The 19,937-nt window shown below is 43.5% G+C and overlaps 1 protein-coding gene across 17 annotated transcripts in view; it reads left to right on the top strand.

Annotated features, from left to right (window-relative positions):
* Positions 1 to 19,937, top strand: part of ARHGAP32 (Rho GTPase activating protein 32) — a 562,915-nt gene that overhangs the window by 538,095 nt on the left and 4,883 nt on the right. For 16 of the 17 annotated variants that reach the window (XM_068240358.1, XM_068240357.1, XM_068240361.1 and 13 more), the window contains 6 exons: positions 28 to 173; positions 1,178 to 1,379; positions 3,264 to 3,418; positions 3,508 to 3,582; positions 5,814 to 6,806; positions 17,601 to 18,007. In XM_068240358.1, coding sequence (XP_068096459.1) covers positions 28 to 173; positions 1,178 to 1,379; positions 3,264 to 3,418; positions 3,508 to 3,582; positions 5,814 to 6,806; positions 17,601 to 18,007 — 1,978 coding nt within the window. The remainder of the gene's footprint in view (positions 1 to 27; positions 174 to 1,177; positions 1,380 to 3,263; positions 3,419 to 3,507; positions 3,583 to 5,813; positions 6,807 to 17,600; positions 18,008 to 19,937) is intronic. The other variant, XM_068240352.1, reaches the window with a different exon arrangement.

Genomic DNA, 19,937 nt, shown 5'->3' with positions numbered 1-19,937 from the left:
CTCACCTTCTATTCTTCTCTCTTTCAGATCCAAGCAGATTGAGTCAGCATGTTTTAGTGGAACGGCTGCCTTTATGGAGGTGCGCATCCAGTCAGTGGTGGTGGAATTCATTTTGAACCATGTGGAGGTGTTGTTCAGCCCAAAACTCAGCTCTGTAATACGTGATGGTGCAGGTGAGCCACTTGCTAGGAGGCTATTTATAAATATGTAAATCTGGATTTTTTCGCCTGATATAGTTTCCTCACAAGCACTGTCAACATTTGCTGGTATTTCTGAAAGCATTGGCGAACTGTTACCAATCTGCTCTGTGACCCGTGTGTGACTGCACTTTTCTCACTGGACCTCTGCTACTGCAGTTACCAGTGTCTCTCATAGGTTTCATGATAGGCTGCCTCCATCTGGCACTGGTATGCCCTACGTGCTAGTAGCTGGAAACTTCAGTCAGAAGGGGTTTTTATCTACTGTAATGCTGGGCATACACGGCTCCTTTTGAGCCATTTAGATGGCTCGATAGATCATTTCCAACATGTCTGATCTCCCGCTCAATTGTTTTGCCGCTCGATTCGATAGTGAATGGAAAAAGGTAAGAAAAACAAGAGAAGATAAGAGAATCGACTGCAGAATCGAGCGGCGAAATAGGAGAATAGAGCGGAAAAATGTAGCAGTGTATGCCCAGCTTTAGGGAGCCTTCTGTTTTCTTTGGTTGTTTAGGAAAGCAGAGTTTATTTTTCAAGCCACTAGCATGATTAGAATTCCTTATGTTTGTGACTTCAGGGCTCTTTCTGTATTCCTATCCTGTTTGCGCATGAATTCTGTAACTATCTTGATCCTTTCTGCACATTTCTGAGAGACTTGCAAGTTCTAATCCTGCTTGCGTAGTTTTGAGATCCTACCAGCATCCACTTTGCTCCTGATGTGTTGTGGTCTGCATGAACATACTAATGAAACTGAATGTGACAGGGCATTACAAAGGAGGTGCAGACATACATGTAGAGATAGGGTAAATTGAGTTCTTTCTTCAATACTGTATTACAATTAAAAACTTTGCTGACAAAGAGAATATGCAACAGGAAAGTCTTCACAATTTTTTGCCAGAATGGGCATTTGGAAAGTGTTACCTAATGAAGACACATGATTGTGCTCATTTAACTCGCTGTTTCTCTCTTTCTATGTTTAGGTCACACATCTCTATCTCGACCCAAGTCTCTCCTGGTTTCTTCACCATCCACAAAGCTCCTTAGCCTGGAAGAAGCTCAGGCACGAACGCAAGCACAAATTAACTCTCCTGTGGTGGCCGATAGTAAATATATAGAGGTTGGAGAAGGACCAGCTGCTCTTCAGGGCAGGTTTCACACAGTGATCGACTTTCCATCTGAAAGGTGTGGACTAATGTTTATATCAGAGGTGTACAGCTATGTGTGCCACCTGATGGAGATACACATCAGCACAATAACCTTTAAACAAAAAACATGTTTTTTTTGTTGCAGCTGATGCAAATCCTAAAATAAATCTGCACTGTTTCTACTTCCTGATTCAAGGAGGCAGACCTATTGTTAACAGCCTGTGCTTTCAAATGAGCTTAGCTGTCATCTCTGCCTTAGCAGTCGTGTGACAAGGTTAGAGATCAAATTACAACTTGTGATTAGAGCCAAATGAGGGGGAATTAAACACGCTTAACTTTCTAAATACATACAGGGTGCAGTTCTCTTTTTTCCCTTATGTCCTTTGCAAGAGTGCAGGTCCTCTTAAAATTATTAACAGCAATCTGAATGTGTCGTGTCTCATTTGTGATTGATGTTTCCTCTTAGGGGTACATAGCATCATTAAACTTAATAAAAGATAAACATTTAAGACATTATAGCTAACATCCACCAGGATCTCATGTTTCCTATGCAATAAAGGAGAGAGACTGGGAGAATAATTGGTTCATGTATGCTATTTGAGCAGGCTTTCCTTCAGGCACATGTAAAGTAAACATGGCAGTTGCTTCACTAAAATAAACACAGGCCTGCACTGCATTTGGTTTATCCGTTATATAGTAAATGAGTATTTTGCCCATTGTGTTTTTTTCTGAAAATAATTTTAGTCAGTACTTTCTGCTTTCTGAGTTAAGTTCTGCAGCTCTTACATCTCAGTGTTTCCCATTGCCACTCAGCCAGTCACGAGACCAGAAAGTGGCTTATGGTTTATATGCAGGCGCAGGGATAGGCTATACAGTAATATCTTGTTGTAGTACACTCTGATATAGTAAACCTCTGGTTATAGTAAGCTCAGTCCCTGATCCTAACCATGTGCCTGTATGAATATACATTGTATGACCAATTTAACTATAGTAAACCTCTGATATACAGTAGTAAACTGCATGGCCAGGTCCCTTGCAGTTTACTATAAAGGGATTCTACTGTACTGTAGTTTGCTGAGGGTCAGTGCTGAGGAATCTGGTTATAACATACATTATGTTTTACACGAGGCTATGATGTCTTACCCACTAAATTAATTTAATAAAGTGCCTAGTAAAGGAGTACAATAGAGGATTTGACATATATGAAAACTGCACTACAAAGTATGCCACTTGGATCGAAGCAGGTTATTTCGGGGGCGCGTCACCGAATGCTGAAGCTGGGCACGTCATAGCAGCAATGCTATGCTGCGCGCCACGCGTAACGTTTATTCGGTGCTCTGGCGGTTGCCAGGTTGCCAGACCCTGAATTACATCTCCCTCCGAGTTGCGACAATTCAAAGGGGGCATAGTATTTATCGCCGCCGGGGAGGTTAGCAGCAGCAGGGAGAGACGACATTCGGCTCGCCCTGAGCCCGGCGCCCAAATACGATGCACTCCACTTGGATATCAGGAAAGGGAAAATAATATCTAGGAGTCATTTTGGAAAGAAAAGCTGCTGGTGAAAATGAAATCCCATCAGCCCAGGGCTCCCTCATGTTATTTCCTCCATCCCCAGAATTGAAGCTTTTCTGGCAATCTGCAGCACCACCTAGTGGTGAGATCTGTTATTGCTGTGCAATGTTGAAACAATGCTTGCCCATAATTGCAGTCATCTTTGTTGTCGCTGGGCTTGAGTTCATCCTCCACTAGAAATCATAGCTGTGTGGCCTTCTTAGTAATGTTTTCTAGGAGGCTTAGGAACTCTCCATGTTGTGACACAGAAGGGCCTCAGCCAAAGGACTTCTATTATTTCTGGAAAAATGAACACCGTAGTATTGTAATTAAGTCATAGGTTAATATGAATTTCTGTTTTTTCTGCAAGGAAAAGACCGCCTCCTAAGATGAAAAAGTCTCCAGTGGGTAGTTGGCGGTCTTTCTTTAACCTGGGAAAGTCCTCATCGTCCGCATCCATGTCCAAGAGGAAGCTGACCCGCAATCCCAGTGAGCCCACTGAGATGAAGGCTATGGCCATGGCAGGTGAGGCTTGGTTGTTAGTCAATGAGTTGCTTTCTCCTTATGCTCTACCAAGCGACCCAGGCTAATCCAGTAGACTTGTGTTTCTGTAGGAGGAAGAGGTGACACAGGAACAATGCGCTCAGCTAAGAGTGAAGAATCACTGAGTTCTCTACATGCTGCCGATAGTAAGTATGATACTTCAGTCTAGTGTTTTAAACCAACAGTTCAAGCTTTAGCAAGAGTAAAGGGCATTGTATTGAGTTTGCATTCTGATTAGGGTCAAAACGCACTGGTATAAAATAGCTGCCCCAATTCCTATGGTACTAAGCGATACCTTGCAGTTGAAAAATCGAGTCAAATCCATTAATCTGATCTGAATGCAGTTGGTGTAAAATAGCCCCTATTTTTCTACAGTTAACAAACCTGTGTACCCTTCTTTATGCAAAGTAATACATGATCAACTTATGTATTATAGAGGTCAGCAGGGAGACACCTGGAGAGCATTTTCTTCAGTCATCCAGCTTGAGGGGAGGGGGGGGGAGGTGTCTTAAAAGCACTGGTACCTAATGCTGATGGATAGACTTCTGTTCTGTAAAAACAGCATAATTCTGAGGGAATACCCTAAAGGAAGAGGGAACAGGGTTGTTGCTAAAAAATATGTGCTAACCTCCTGCTTCAGTGATGGAGCAGGCAGACAGAAAAATAGCGGTTTACAGCTGGGTCCAACTGCCAAAATAGCAAGCAGCATCTCCTTCCGCTGACATCACCTGCCAGCAGTAAAAATGTCACCATGTGGTAAATGTCAGAATGTAAATCAGGAAGAGGAAAGATTTTACAATGGGAAAACACTGACTAAATAATTTATACATAATTATTGTAAAAATAAAGTATTTTTTTTTTATTACATTATTTTCACTGGAGTTCCTTAAAGAGAACCCGAGGTGTGTTTAAAAAATGTTATCTGCATACAGAGGCTGGATCTGCCTATACAGCCCAGCCTCTATTGCTATCCCAAACCCCCCTAAGGTCCTCCTGCACTCTGCAATCCCTCATTAATCACAGCCGTGCTGTGAGGCTGTGTTTACATCTGTAGTGTCAGTCTCGGCTGCTCCCCCACCTCCTGCATAGCTCCGGTCCCTGCCCCCGTCCCTTCCCTCCAATCAGCGGGGAGGGAAGCGACGCAGGCGGGGACCGGAGTTCTGCAGGAGGCGGGGAGAGCAGCAGACTGACACTATAAAGATAAACACAGCCAGCTCTGACAAGCTGTGTGTCAGCAGCATGGCTGTGATTTATGAGGGATTGCAGAGTGCAGGGGGACCTTAGGGGAGTTTGGGATAGCAACAGAGGCTGGGCTGTATAGGCAGATCCAGCCTCTGTATGCAGATAACATTCTTCAAACCCACCTCGGGTTCTCTTTAAATACAAAATAAGACATGTCATTCCAAAAATGTCCTGTTTATGGTTAGGAGTATAGATACAATTGTTTATCTCATCAGTTCATTTTCACTTCATGTTTACTTTAGGTCCTAAAGTACCATCTTCACCTACTTCTAGACTTTATTTTGTCTGCTGTTCACGCTTAAACATTTTTGTGTTTTTTCAGTGAACCCTGGGCCTCATCTACCATCTCACTTCTAAATTTCTTTCTTAAAGCATCTTTGTGATTCCATTAATATCTTCTTTTGGCAACCATGGATTCTTTGTTCAAGCCTGATTTCCAAGCTGATACATATGTTTATACAAGACCCAGGGTTCATGACATAAGTAACCTTTTTGGTCATGATGTCAGTAAGGGATCTTTGGTGCTTGTATAGTTGTAGAGATAGAGATTACAGTCATTTGGCACCAGAATTTGAACAAAGAATGCAAAAAGACCATCAGAAAAATACGTCACTCAATCCCTAAAGATGCTTTCAGCTAGAAAATAAGATGTTAGGCAGAAGACAGGACCTTGGGATCTTAGACTGGAGAATTCAAAAAGACTTCAACCAAGAGCAGAAAATAGAACGGGGTGAAAGGACATTACGGAGCTGATTAATTTTTCTTTTTAACTTAAATTTAACAACATTCAGTGTTAGTACTTTTCTTACTTTTAGACCTCCTGATGAATGGGCAAGGGGTCTGGAAAAACCCTATTATTTATTGACTTGGGAGAGGCTGCCGGTCTGCTTGCTTCATCACTGGGAAATGGAGAAGGTTACAAAGATGTGGGTGTTCATCGGCGTTGGGCATCAATGTTTTAGGCAAAGAGGAAAGGGTTTTCTGCCCTTCTCACATGATTTAATGGAAATTAAAAAGGAAAAAAGCTAAACCAGGTGTTAGTTAAATCTACTGTTTTACATGCTTTAAAAATTGTTGCTAAATCTACTGTTATAGCTTGAGAATGTTTCATAACAGCCCTATCTGTACTTTACAGTGGAATCCAAGCTTTTTCGCCCCCGGCGCCCTCGCTCCAGTAGTGATGCTTTGTCTGCTTCCTATAATGGGGATCTTCGGGATGGATGCAATCGTTGTAACTCATATGACAATCTACCCCATGATCAGGACAGTGATGGCGATGAAGGTCTTATTCATGTACCTGCAATTGCAATGCTGAGCTCTCGATCCCATGATGATGAAGATCTAAGTCCTCCTGACATTGGGGTTGCAAGCTTAGACTTTGATCCAATGTCTTTCCAGTGCAGTCCACCTAGACTGGACAGGGAAGAGTCTGAGAGTAACATGTTTCTTATAGACATCACTACAATCAGTAGCAAAGAAAAGGTTCAAATGGAAGCTCAAACACCTGCTAGTGGTACCAGCTCTGAACACATGTCCCCTTTCCAGGAGCGGATGATTAGCCCATTCCTAACACCCAACCGTAGCCCCAGTGCTGAGAAAATTCCAAAACCTCCATCTTTTGCTGAGAAAGTTGTCCAAGCCCTGTCACCAAAGGTGGGGCGCAAAGTAGTCCGGTCTCCACCTTTAACCATCTCAGACCCGGTCACAGTCACAGTGCCTAACCGTGTATCTGAAATGTTTGGGGGTATGCAGGTTACAAGTGGAGGTCTTCAGTCTTTCTCTTGGAATAAGGATAGGGCTACCAGAGATCTTGCACAGACAGCTACATCCAAATCAGAAGGCCTTGGACTGCTCCAGCTCTCTGTATCAACCGCATCTGAATCTTTTGGACTAATGGACTCTATAGTCACATCTCAGTGGAACAGTGCTGGAGCTGAGACAGAAGATGCAGCAAGCAAAGTTTCACCTGACCCACTGTATGGTATATGTAGCACTGAACAAATATATATTGACAACAGCAACCACGACTTTAAAATTAGCAACGTAGCTGGATCATCTCCAAGTGAAGAGGCCGAATTATATGGATTACAGCAGAACAAGTCTATCCCCATTGTGCCTACACCACCAGGTATGTAGCATTTTTCACACGCAAGTCACATAAAGTAAACCTGTCAGGATTCACAACATTGACATTGATGCATCAATCTAAAAAAAATTGCATGCATCTTTGTGAAATACAAACCTTTCTGGCACATGCAGGAAAGTCAACAAGCCTGTGTTTACTGGATAAAACCATTAGTACTGGTAAGGGTACTTTTTCTACTTTGTGGATGACAGGATGGGTTGAGGTAGAGATCCAACTCAGTAAAGACAAGACTTTTTGGAATTGAGGGCCTCTTAGTAAAAAAAAAAAATTGGTTGCAGATTCCTTGCATAGCCTGCAGTCAAAATCAATACTTCAGTGAATGCTGTATCTCACTCATCCTCTGACTTCAAGCTCCTTACATTTTGCCTTACCGTCATGGTGGTATGTCTATTTATTATATGATGATAAAAGCTATGTTCCCAGGATCACACAAACCAGGGGTCCCCTATCTGTAGACCAAGGACCAGTCAGTCGTTCATGAGACTGCTGGAACTAGCAAAATGTAAACACAGTATTTGCCGATTGTCCCAAGATACACTGAATCAATTATATTTTCTCAAGTAAAACATGCTCCAAATGAAATTATGTACCATGTAAAATGTGCAGTTGCTATGCCTCATACAATATGCAGTACAGAAAGGAGAAATAGGCATAAGGTGTACCACTAGAGGCAGGGTCACAACAAACTGCATGTGGGGCATATAAGAGACAGTTTCAAAATACTTCAATACAGCAAAAAAAAAAAAAAAAAAGCTAAAAATCCATATTTAGGTAAAATTCCAATCATATGCAATTAGATATGCAAAGAATACTAATGGCAGACAGATATGAATGACACGTAGATAATCACTGAATGAATGGAAAATTCCAATGATATCCAGTTTGTCATGCAGATATCAAATTATCAAACAGGCTAGTTCTAACAACCCAAAATTTGCAGTGACTAATATGCACCCCCCTTCCCCCATTGCAATATGCAGTGTGCCAAAACAGTGATGCAGAATGGCTGCAAAATAATAATGCAGAGTGTTCCCAAAAGATGTTAGGCAGAATACCCTACATATAAGTTAGGCAGTACTCTCAATACAGGCAGTGTGCTCCCTCTCATCAGGTAGAATTCCCCCGCTGATCAGGCAAAATGCCCCCACCCCCACCACAGGAATAGTGCTCATCAGATGCAGTGGCCCCATCAGCCAGCGTCCCCCTTCCAAACTACAGCCCCCACCCCCAATCATTGGTGTTCAGTGGCTACAGCAAAAAAAGACTTTATACTGGCAGCAGGCCTCAGTGTCTCTTGCAGAAGCAGCAGTAGCGAAGCTCCCAGCCTCCCACATGCAGCCTGGCCGGAACTATAAAAAAGACTAGGCGATATTGCAGCTGATGGTGGATCAATAAGCTTGCAATCCACGCTGGTGGATTGATATGGAGGCAGCTGAACCTGCTGTTCATGTTGTTTTGGCCAGGAGAATTGGTACTGGTAATGCGAGGCACCTGGAAGCCGTCTGATTAGTTTGGGCGATATTCACAAATTTCAACAACCTTAGGAGTAATAGAGGTGTAAATTCATACACATATACATGATTAAATAATTGGCATAAAATCTAACATACATAAGCCAGTTAGTAATTTAATGTTATAAGTTACAATTCTGTTTCAGTTTGCAGTCAGCTGTAATTTTACAGAAAGGTGATACGATTCACACAATTCTACTTTGCAGTCATGGTGACACTAGCATTTGGCATACTCAGTGGCAGGCATATATGCCCGTGCAGCTGCACAGGTGCCTCATGTCCTCTGGGGCCCATGCAGCTCCCTCACAGTTATGCTGGGTACACACTATGAGATTTTCTGGGTGTTTTAATGTCAGATCGATTATTTCCAACATGTCCGATTTGCTTTCCAATCAATTTCCGAGCATTTTCCAAGCATTTCAATAGGGAATCGTTCGGAAAACGCTCAGAAATCGATCGGAAAACAAATCGAACATGTTGGAAATAATCGATCTGACAGTAAATCGGCCAGAAAATCTCATAGTGTGTACCCAGCATTAGACTCAGATTATCCTCTAGGTTTGTGTATATGTCGGTGGATTGCGAGCTCCTCTAAGGGCAGTCAGTGACATGACTATGTACTCTGTAAAGTACTGCAGAAGGTGTCAGTGCTGTATAAATACATAATAATAATATGGTAGGACATTAGACTATGACTATGGTAGGATTAGATTGTGAGCTCCTCTGAGGACAGTCAGTGACATGACTATGTACTCTGTAAAGTACTGTAGAAGATGTCAGTGCTATATAAATACATAATAATAATATGGTAGGACATTACACTATGACCATGGCAGGATTAGATTGTGAGCTCCTCTAAGGGCAGTCAGTGACATGACTATGTACTCTGTAAAGTACTGCAGAAGGTGTCAGTGCTGTATAAATACATAATAATAATATGGTAGGACAGTAGACTAGGACTATGATTGGATTAGATTCTGAGCTTCTCTGAGGACAGTCAGTGACACGACTATGTACTCTGTAAAGTACTGCAGAAGGTGTCAGTGCTGTATAAATCAGGGCTGTGGAGTCGGAGTCGTGGAGTCGGAGTCGTGGAGTCGGGCAATTTTGGGTGCCTGGAGTCGGAGTCGGGAAAAAATGCACCAACTCCGACTCCGACTCCTAATGAATTTGTAACTGTAATTAAAATAGAAAATATGATAAAATGTTCTATTTCTCAGATAATAGTCATTAAAAATAATGTATATATACAGTATATATACAGTAATAGCTGTGCTTAGTCCACAAAAATGAAACAAACCAATCAAAATTAGTTACTTGTGCTGCTTCAATAAAGCAGTCCCCATATTTTTAAGGTCAGATATACATATCTGGTTGTGACTGTATATATGTGTACACAGGAATCTCTTATATATACTAAATAACATCTATGCTGTAAGAATAAAGCCTGATGTGTAGCTGTGTCACTAATAGAGATGGTCAACGAGATGGAAATAATTCTGCATTGATGCTGATTTATGCAAATATATGCACTCCCTTTGCTGATGAAATCAAATAATTTGATATGTTGTTAAAATTTGGTTTGGTGACTACAAATTAAAGGGTACCTGAGACGGATGAAAAGTAAAGTTTTATACATACCTGGGGCTTCCTCCAGCCCCCTTCAGGCTAATCAGTCCCTCGCTGTCCTTCACCACCCGGATCTTCTGATATGAGTCCTGGTAATTCAGCCAGTCAGCGCTGTCCGGCCGCATGCCGCTCCCACAGCCAGGAACATTCTGCACCTGCGCAATAGTGCTGCACAGGTGTAGTATGCTCCTGGCGGCGGAGTGTGTGCATGCGCACTACGCCTGATTGGCTCAAGTACCTGGACTCATAGCAGAAGATCCAGGTGGCGGAGGAGGACAACGAGGGACTGATTATCCTGAAGGCGGCTGGAGGAAGCCCCAGGTATGTATAAAACTTTAATTTCATCTGTCTCAGGTTTACTTTGTTACACAGTAGTACTATACTCTACATATGCACTCCCCACAGAGCTGCAGGGAATCCACTGAGAATGATGTGCACATTGAACACAGAGGTGTTGTCTGTTTCTGTTTACAATCTCCTCATTCCCATGCAGAGTACCTGCACATCATTCTTACATGTACCCACACTTACATTGCCTAGGGCCTGATAGATGTTCTTTGTCCCGGTTTGTACCTTTTACAAGTACTCTTACCAAGGACTAGTTTTAGTCTAAAGGGAATAAATATAGTAGTCTACATATCCTTCTCACTTCAGTTGTCTTGTAAAATTCCTAAGCGTTGGCAGTTAAGAGACGAATTTCATGTTACATACTTTTAATCAACAAAATTGTAATATGCAAATTAGAGGAGTCGGAGTCGTGGAGTCGGAGTCGGAGTCGGTGGAATCCTAAACTGAGGAGTCGGAGTCGGTGGATTTTTGGACCGACTCCACAGCCCTGGTATAAATACATAATAATAATATGGTAGGACAGTAGACAAGGACTATGATAGGATTAGATTCTGAGCTTCTCTGAGGACAGTCAGTGACACGACTATGTACTCTGTAAAAAGCACTGTGGAAAATGTGTTATACAGTATATACAGAATAATAATAATAATGGTATGGTAGTTTGTCTATTTTATTTGTTTTTACCAAATTTTCATGTGTGACACTGCTGAATGAGGAATAGTGATTATGGCTTATAGCCAAATCATGTATGAGACATAATGGTTGGTAGGAAATATGTGCTGCATTAATACAGTGCCTACAGAATGCAGTGTTGGGTCACATATGTTTATGTTTTTTGACACTTTTTGGCTCTGCTCATGATCTGTTATGACTTCACCCACTTCCATGGGGCCCCCTCCATTTATTCTGCACAGGGGCCCACTGTTAGCTTTGTCCGCCACTGGGTTGACTTAACACCATTTATATGGGGGTAGGGATGGCTCAGTGCACATCTAGAGGGATGTCAGAAAGCCAGACTTTGGTTTTACAAGCGCAACAGAAATAAGTAAGCTGCTGGAAAAAAATAGTTTCAATATACTGTATATTTATTGGAGGGAATCTTATTTCCTCCACTGAGTAAAATTTAATTTTAAACTTAGCTGATCTTCTGTATGCTGCTAGAAGACCACCTTATATACAAGCAATTTTAACTACAGCTAAGAGTTTAGTTTTAGTGTAGAAATAAATACATGGATGTTTTAAAATGCAGTCTTTGTTCACCTGTGGGCTACTGAAGGGCACTTGTTCTTTCACAGCAGCTCCAAAAGAAAAAAAAAGGTTGTGGATATGTGAAGCCAACAGACATGTGGGTGGGCCTCTCATTCGTCAGATAGACCAATCACATTGTAGGGTCTGCACAATAATCACATCCTGTACTTACAGTACTATGAGCATATCCACAATTGGATACATATCCCTGAAATATGTCTCCTTGTGCTACAAGTAAGGAATCTCTTCAGCCACATCTAACTGCACCTGTTCTGTCTAACCTACAGTCACACAACCATTGCTGTAAATGGCAGGAATGCGACATACCAGTTTCTGCAAAAGCCAATTCACACATATACCGGCACATGTGCACCACCCTCTGCATTTTGGGATTTAGAATTTCTTTGAAGCTTCCATGTCTCTGCAGTCATCCATGCAAACAGAGCCATGCCATGTTTTGTATTTTACCTATTCCTGGAACTGGATTTAACACCTGCAGTGTAAGAATGTAATTTGTTTAAAGTGTTTCTCAACATTTTATTGGTATATACCCCTTTTGAAACCCTGTACTCAACAAGTACCCTTAGCATAGTAAACATTATCACAAGTAACCCTTGACAAATATATATTTAATCCTAGTACATGATAATTGGTTCTAAACCATTTCCAAGCATTTACTATTGCTTTTAATTAGCTAAAATACTAATTTAGTGTTGTTTAAATAAGATATATCATTTTCTAAAACTCTAAATTTTTTATTCTTGGTTAAGTATATCAAGCCCGAGTACCCCCTGGAATCATCAGAAGCACAGGCGTCCCAGCCACCAGGCAAGGGCAGACGGTGGCCTGGAGTGCCGGGTGGGGGAGGGGCGCCACCGTGGATGGAGGGGGGGGGGGGTTATGATTTTTTTCCTGGGGAACACTGGCCACATTACGATTATTTTCTGGGGAACGCTGGCCGCATTACGATTATTTTCTGGGGAACGCTGGCCGCATTACGATTATTTCCTGGGGAACGCTGGCCGCATTATGATTATTTCCTGGGGAACGCTGGCCGCATTACGATTATTTCCTGGGGAACGCTGGCCGCATTACGATTATTTTATGGTGAATCATTGCTGCATTATGATTATTTTATGGTGGATCATTGCTGCGTTATGATTATTTTATGGTGAAAGATTGCCGCATTACTTTTATCTCATGATGAAACATTGCTGCGTTACGATTATTTTCATCAGGGGGGCACCACACGGGGGGAGGGCGCCACAGGTTTTCTCGCCTGGAGTGACAAAATGGCTAGAGACGCCCCTGATCAGAAGTAACCCCTGGGGTACGTTTACCACGCGTTGAGAACCTATGATTTAAAGCACGTCTTTCTTTGTAAATGTCACACATACTTTTACAATTATTAGGTTCCAGTGTTGATGTAAAGAAAAATCTTCAACCCAAAGTACAAGGTTATAAAGCAAAATTAATTTGCTGCCAATCAAAGCAGCCATTGCATGGGTCACATCAGGCTATATTGGTGGCTGATGGACAGTCACATGGTCATGCCATACCCCATAATTAGTGTTCCTGTGATTTTTTTTTTCAGCATCATAGCAGATCATATGGGATTTCTGCCTATCACAGCTGGTAAATGAGGCCCAAGTCTGAAATCCCAAGTAATCGTACTCAATGCCAAGCAGCTGCAGCTAAAGCTAACAAAATTTTGGGATGCATTAAAAGGGAAATAAAAACTCGAGATGCGAGCATAATATTGCCCCTGTTTAACTCTCTAGTAAGGCCACATCTGGAATATGGAATTCAGTTCTGGGCACCACATTACAAAAAAGACAAGACAAGACAAATAACATTTATATTGCGCTTTTCTCCTTGCGGACTTAAAGCGCCAGAGCAGAACAGCAGCCACTAGGGCGCGCTCTATTGGCAGTAGCAGTGTAAGGGAGACTTGCCAAAGGTCTCCTACTGAATTAGTGCTGGCTTACTGAACAGGCAGAGCCGAGATTCGAACCCTGGTCTCCTGTGTCAGAGGCAGAGCCCTTAACCATTACACAATCAGCCAACTGCAGTTTTAGAGCAGGTGCAGAGACGAGCAACAAAATTGATACGTGGGATGGAAGGTCTCACAGATCAAGAAAGGTTAGACAGTGTTCTCCCCAGAGCCATTTACCAGGGCGCGCCGCCCAGCTGTTCTTCTCTGAGCGCCCGGGTAAATTATCCCTGCTCTTTGCATTTATTAGCGATCAGCGGCGGCTGTATCAGTGCAGCCAGCCGCTGTCACTCAGAGACGCTATCTCCGCCCTCCTCCTCAGCTCCCGGCAGTTGTGTGAAGGGGCGGGGGAATGCAGGAGACGTCACGCAGCTCCTATGAGCTCTGAAGAGAGGAAGCACGGCTCTCGTCTCTGAACATTCAGCCAGACGCTGCCCTCCTCCTCACTGTACTCGCATCTCAAATGAGCTGAAGAGAGGGAGAGCACACAGCTCTGATCTTCGTGGAATGTTTTGCCAGACGCTGTCCTCTCCCTGTACTGGTCCAGCCGCAGCATGTTTGTGTGTGTTGCGAGTCTTGCTTGCGTCTAATGGAGGAGGGGAGCTTCTAACTCAACTTCTGCCAGTCAGAACTTAACGATGCTTGACCCCTTTACCCCATGATTATCCTGTCTGTCGCTGCTTTTCCCAGCTCTGATTAACGCCACAAGTGTCACTGGTGTAAAAGAGCTGCAGCTTGGGAGGAGAGGAGAGTGAGCCTGTGTGCAGATGGCCACCACCCAGGGCAACTGCAGACAGAGACACAGGGTGATTAGTGAGGCACCCTGGCCCCTTTACAGCCACAGCCAGCAATATCCTGTGTGACTGACAGTGTCACATTAGAAACTGCAGCCAGGTTCAATCTGCAGATTTGAAAGTGAAACCAACAATATTCCCCCCCCCATGTTTCCTATATATATTGGTGGTGTAAGTGGGGACATCTGGGGGGGGGGGGGGGGATATTGCGCACTCAATTTCACACCTAATGCCACCCAGCATAACATTCCCCACCCGGCTACTTTTTCATACCACCCAGCTGGAAAAAAATTCTCTGGAGAACACTGTTAGATAAACTGGGTTTATTTAGTCTAGAGAAAAGACGCCTTAGAGGGGATCTAATTAACATGTATAAATACATTAGAGGGCAATATAATAGCTTGGCGGATGAGCTTTTTGTCCCTAGGCCTTCTCAAAGGACTAGAGGACATGATCTGCGCATGGAGGAAAAACGTTTTAGCCATTTATTTAGGAAAGGGTTCTTTACAGTAAGAGTGATTAAGATGTGGAATGCATTGCCACAGGAAGTCGTTATGGCAAACTCTATACCTGCATTTAAAGGGGGCTTAGATGCTTTCCTTGCTTTGAAAGACATCCATGGCTACAATTACTAGGTAATGCCTAATGATGTTGATCCAGGGATTTTATCTGATTGCCATCTGGAGGCGGGAAGGAATTTTTCCCTTTAGGGGCTAATTGGATCATGCCTTGTAAGGGTTTTTTCGCCTTCCTCTGGATCAACAGGGATATGTGAGGGAGCAGGCTGGTGTTGTACTTTATACTGGTTGAACTCGATGGACGTATGTCTTTTTTCAACCAAAATAACTATGTAACTATGTAAATTACCTCTAAATTATACTGCAACTGGCTGCTTAGCAATAAAGTACACTTTATACTGTCCTAATAGCTATGGCTTAAATTCACAAAGGGCTGCTTGTTAAAAAAAAAAATCAGGCTGGTAAAATACCGCATTTGGAATGATAGACTTTTTTTTTGTTCAAATTCACAAAGAATATCACACATGCGGTAGAAGTTCAGTAATTTAGCAAGAAAATGTTGAATGCTTGAACTCACCAAGCCCTGCTCAGTACTGTACAAGTCTCAGAAGCAGTGGTTTAGGTTTCTACAGTAAGATGTGCAGATTGGTCTGCATGAGCCATTCCTGTGTCTGTAAAAGGTTTCCTGCATCCCTTTGGATGTGCAGGTATGCCACTAGATGGAGCTATTCTGTGTATTACTATATAGATCGGCACATCTAAAGGGATACAGAAATGCCTCTTTGAATGTCTATTTCTCCTGCTCTGTCGTTCTCATGCCCCGTCCATCAGTGCATCGGATCAAATGGGGTGTGAAGCAGGAGGGGGAAGCTGATTGCTAGTTACCCACAGATCAGAGCTGGTCTTAAAGTGAACCAGAGACAAAGCACCCTCATGTATTTTACCATATAGATCAGTGGGAACATTAGAGAAAACACATACCATGCTTTCTGTTTCATTCTGCACTGCACAGCTTGCTTCTTATCAGACCTGATAAAATCCCTGACTGAGTATTCAGTCTGGCTTTGCTATAATGGCTCAGCTATAATGATTCCTGAGCAGAGCCAGCAGGGGGCAGGCTTGAACTTGAAAAGACATGAGAGAACACAGACTGAGCTATAAATATTCCCGAGCAAAGCCAGACTTAATGCTCAGTCGGGATTTTATCAGGGCCGATTAGAAGCAAGCTCTGCAGTGCAAAATGAAACAGAAAGCAAAGTAGACGTTTTCTCTAATGTTCCCACTGATATATATGGTAAAATACATGAGGGTGCTTCGTCTCTGGTTCACTTTAAGACCAGCTCTGATCTGTCGGTAACTAGCAATCAGCTTCCCCCTCCTGCTTCACACCCCATTTGATCCAATGCACTGATGGGCGGGGCATGAGAACGACAGAGCAGGAGAAATAAACATTCAAAGAGGCATTTCTGTATCCCTTTAGAGAATACCGAACACTGTTACTTGTTTAAAAAAAAACAACATTTATATCGCGCTTTTCTCCTGGCGGACTCAAAGCGCCAGAGCTGCAGCCACTAGGACGCGCTCTCTAGGCAGTAGCAGTGTTAGGGAGACTTCCCTAAGGTCTCCTACTGAATAGGTGCTGGCTTACTGAACAGGCAGAGCCGAGATTCGAACCCTGGTCTCCTGTGCCAGAGGCAGAGCCCTTAACCATTACACCTTCCAGCCACCCCTTAACCATTACACCAACCAGCCACCCCTTAATGAATGCTCCAAACTTTGTGAATTGACATTTACTGACATGTTGAGGTAATTACTGAACAAGTTGGTAATTTACCTCACTAGTTGGTAATTTCAAGTTGCCTTTCTAAAAAGCCTTAAAAGGAAACTGAAGTGAAAATAAACTTATGATATAATGATTTGTATGTGTAGTACAGCTAAGAAATAGAACATTAGTAGCACAGATATGAGTCTCATATTGTTTCCAGTGCAAGAAACTTCAGTTGTTATGTGTGCAAAAGAGCTTCTCTGAGCTCTCTGACCTAGCTCTGCTACAGTGCTTGTTTTCTGAAGCACTTATCTCAACCTGTCTCTCATTGTTTCTTGTTTGTTTAAAGTGGACCTGAACTCCTGCACGGAACAGAAGGAAAACATAAGAGAAATGTACCCTGTATGTATTTAGAGAGTTTAGCCTGTTTAATTCCGTCTCATTTGTGTCTAATCAAAGTTGTAATTTGATCTCTCCACTGTGTCACATGATTGCCATGGCAGAGATGGCAGATAAGCTCATTTGAAAGCACAGGATGTTAACAATATCTCTGCTTCCATGAATCAGGAAGTATAAACAGTGCAGATTTATTTAAATACATATTAAATATTTATTTCACTGCAAATATTAGAGAATGATGCAATGTTTTTTTTTAAAAAAAACGATATAACTTAAAATAAAAATGAGACGCTTTTCTTTGCTACTAATGTTCTAGTAATTATCCATATTACACATACAATGCATTATATCATAAGGTTTTTTTTCGCTTCAGTATCACTTTAGTGAGTTGACATTAGATGTTTGGTAAAATTAGCTGTTGAAGCCTATGTCTATTGGAGCCCAAGCCTGTGGTGATGTGTAAGGTCATGCAGAGAAAGGAGAAGGTTTACATGATCTTTTCTTTCTTATCTTTTATACACAAATATGTTCTGACCCGAGACACTGACTGATTGTCTTTCTCTTTATACAGGAGCATGCATTATGGAATCTCCGATGGATCCAGCCACTGTCACCAGTGTATCTATCATTCCCCCTCCACCTCCTCCAAAAAATGTTGCCCGCATGCTTGCACTAGCATTGGCTGAGTCAGCCCAACAAGCTTCTACTCTGAAGAAACCACCCTACCTCCAGTTTATGGATTTACCACTGCCTCCACCTCCAGAAGAAGAGCCACCACCTGAGCTGCCACCACTGAAACCAAATTCAGCACCAGCTGTCCCCCCTGACATTAATCCGGCACCCACTTCATCAACCACCCCCAGCACCAATTCCTCCTTCTCAGTCACTGCCATCCACTACAGCCCAGTGAGAAATCACCAGCCACTGCCAGGACAGAGTCCATCAGCCATCACTCCGGGGCTAAGCCCTTCCAGCCAGGTACAAGATTCACGCTTTCATCATTCCAGTAATATGGGCTGCTGGACTGCATAGTTTATTTGATCCATATATATTTTCACAGTGGTGAGCTTGTCACATCGATAGATGTCTTACCGTACTTTTCGGACTATAAGACGCACTTTTTCTCCCTCAAAAGAGTGGGTGAAAAGTCAGTGCGTCTTATAGTCCGAAGGTGTCCTGTGGAGGCTGCCATCCTTTGTCTCTGATGTGCCCCTTTGTCTCCTTTCCCCCCTCCAACTGTCTCCGATGTCCCGGTGTCCTCCTTTGCAACCCCAGGGGCTCTAATGTGCCTTTGTCTTCCTCAGCTCCCTCCCCATCTCTGATGTCCCGTGTTTCCAGATGTCCTCCCCCACCCCGTGTATCGGTGCCCCCTGTGGCTTAATGTGCTGCCTCTGTCCCCCTGCAAGTGAAATAATTACCATCAGCGTGATCGGTGTTGAGTGCGGACGAGCAGGGATTCGGTCCTCCTTCATTCGCAGCTCCAGCTTCAAAGTGCGCCTTCAGGTTGCAGAAGCCATGCGGCCAATCAGGAGAGGCGCTGCACGGACAACATCCAATCACTGCTGCCGCTGTTATAACAGGACGCGATGGTCTGTCATTGAGCCAATCACTGCACTCGATTGGCTCAATGACAGAGCCTTGTCCCGCCCGCGGGACCATCACGTCCTGTTAGAACAGCGGCAGCAATGATTGGATGTTGTCCGTGCAGCGCCTCTCCTGATTGGCCGCATGGTGCCTGCAACCTGAAGGAAGTACTTTGAAGCTGGATCCATGAATGAACGAGGACCGAATCCCTGCTCGTCCGCACTGAGGATCTTCCACACCGTTCTTGCTGATGGTAACGATCTCACCTTAAGGGGGACAGAGGAAGCAAATTAAGCCACAGGGGGGCACATCAGAGAGGGGAGCGGGATAAGGAGGACATCAGAGACATGGGGGAGGGAGGAAAGAAGGAAACCAGGACATCAGAGGGCGGAGGGGGTCAAGGATGACAGGCACATCAGAGATATGGGGGAGAAGGGAAAGGGGGGCATCAGAGACATGGGGAAGGGAGGAAAGTTGGACACCGGGACATCAGAGATGGAGACAGGATGACACGGGGCACATCAGATACACAAGGGAGAAGGGAAAGAGGGATATCAGAGCCACTGGGGGAAAAGTGGACACCAGTGGACATCAGAGCCAAGGGGAAGGGGGAAAGCAGCAGATCACAGGAGCATGTCAGAGATGGGGAGAAGGAAAAGGACACCAGGGGACATCAGAGATGGGGGGGGGGGGGGGGAGTACACCAGGGGACATGGGGGAGGGGGATGACACCAGGGAAGATGGGGGGGGGGGTGACATCAGAGACACAGGGGAGAGAAAAGGAGGACACCGGGGACATCAAAGATGGGGAGGGGGGTAGGAGAACACCGGGGGACAAGAGAGATACAAGGGAACAGAAAAGACATGGGAACAGAGGAGACAGAGGAGGACAAATGGAGAGAGGAGGACACAGGATGGTCAAAGAAGGACTCAAGAGGGAAATAATTGGGGGGAAGATTAAGGGGAGAAGATCCACAAGATGCCCCTGCACCATGGATGCACCAGGGTTAGTATATATTTTTTTCCCTGATTTTTGTCCTCTAAACCTGGTGCGTCTTATGGTCCGGAGCGTCTTATGGTCCGAAAAATACGGTAAGTAATTTCAAGGGGTCTGTTTGATTTACATCATTATGCAAACCCGACCCCAGGTGCAGAAGCCAAATTTATGAGAAAATCACATCTAAAAGCACAGATGATGACTACAGAAACACTACAGTGTCTGGAGAAATGTATCTCCCATACAATTGTTAGGCTAGACCTATGATAAAACATCCCTTACAATACATTCGTTTTTGGACTGATTGGGAATTGACCTTCTTTCTGG

This window comes from Hyperolius riggenbachi, chromosome 6, assembly GCF_040937935.1.
Source record: "Hyperolius riggenbachi isolate aHypRig1 chromosome 6, aHypRig1.pri, whole genome shotgun sequence".
In the NCBI taxonomy this organism is placed as follows: Eukaryota; Metazoa; Chordata; class Amphibia; order Anura; family Hyperoliidae; genus Hyperolius; species Hyperolius riggenbachi.
Note: the sequence above shows the minus strand (reverse complement) of the source record. Positions and strands in the feature narration are given on the sequence as shown.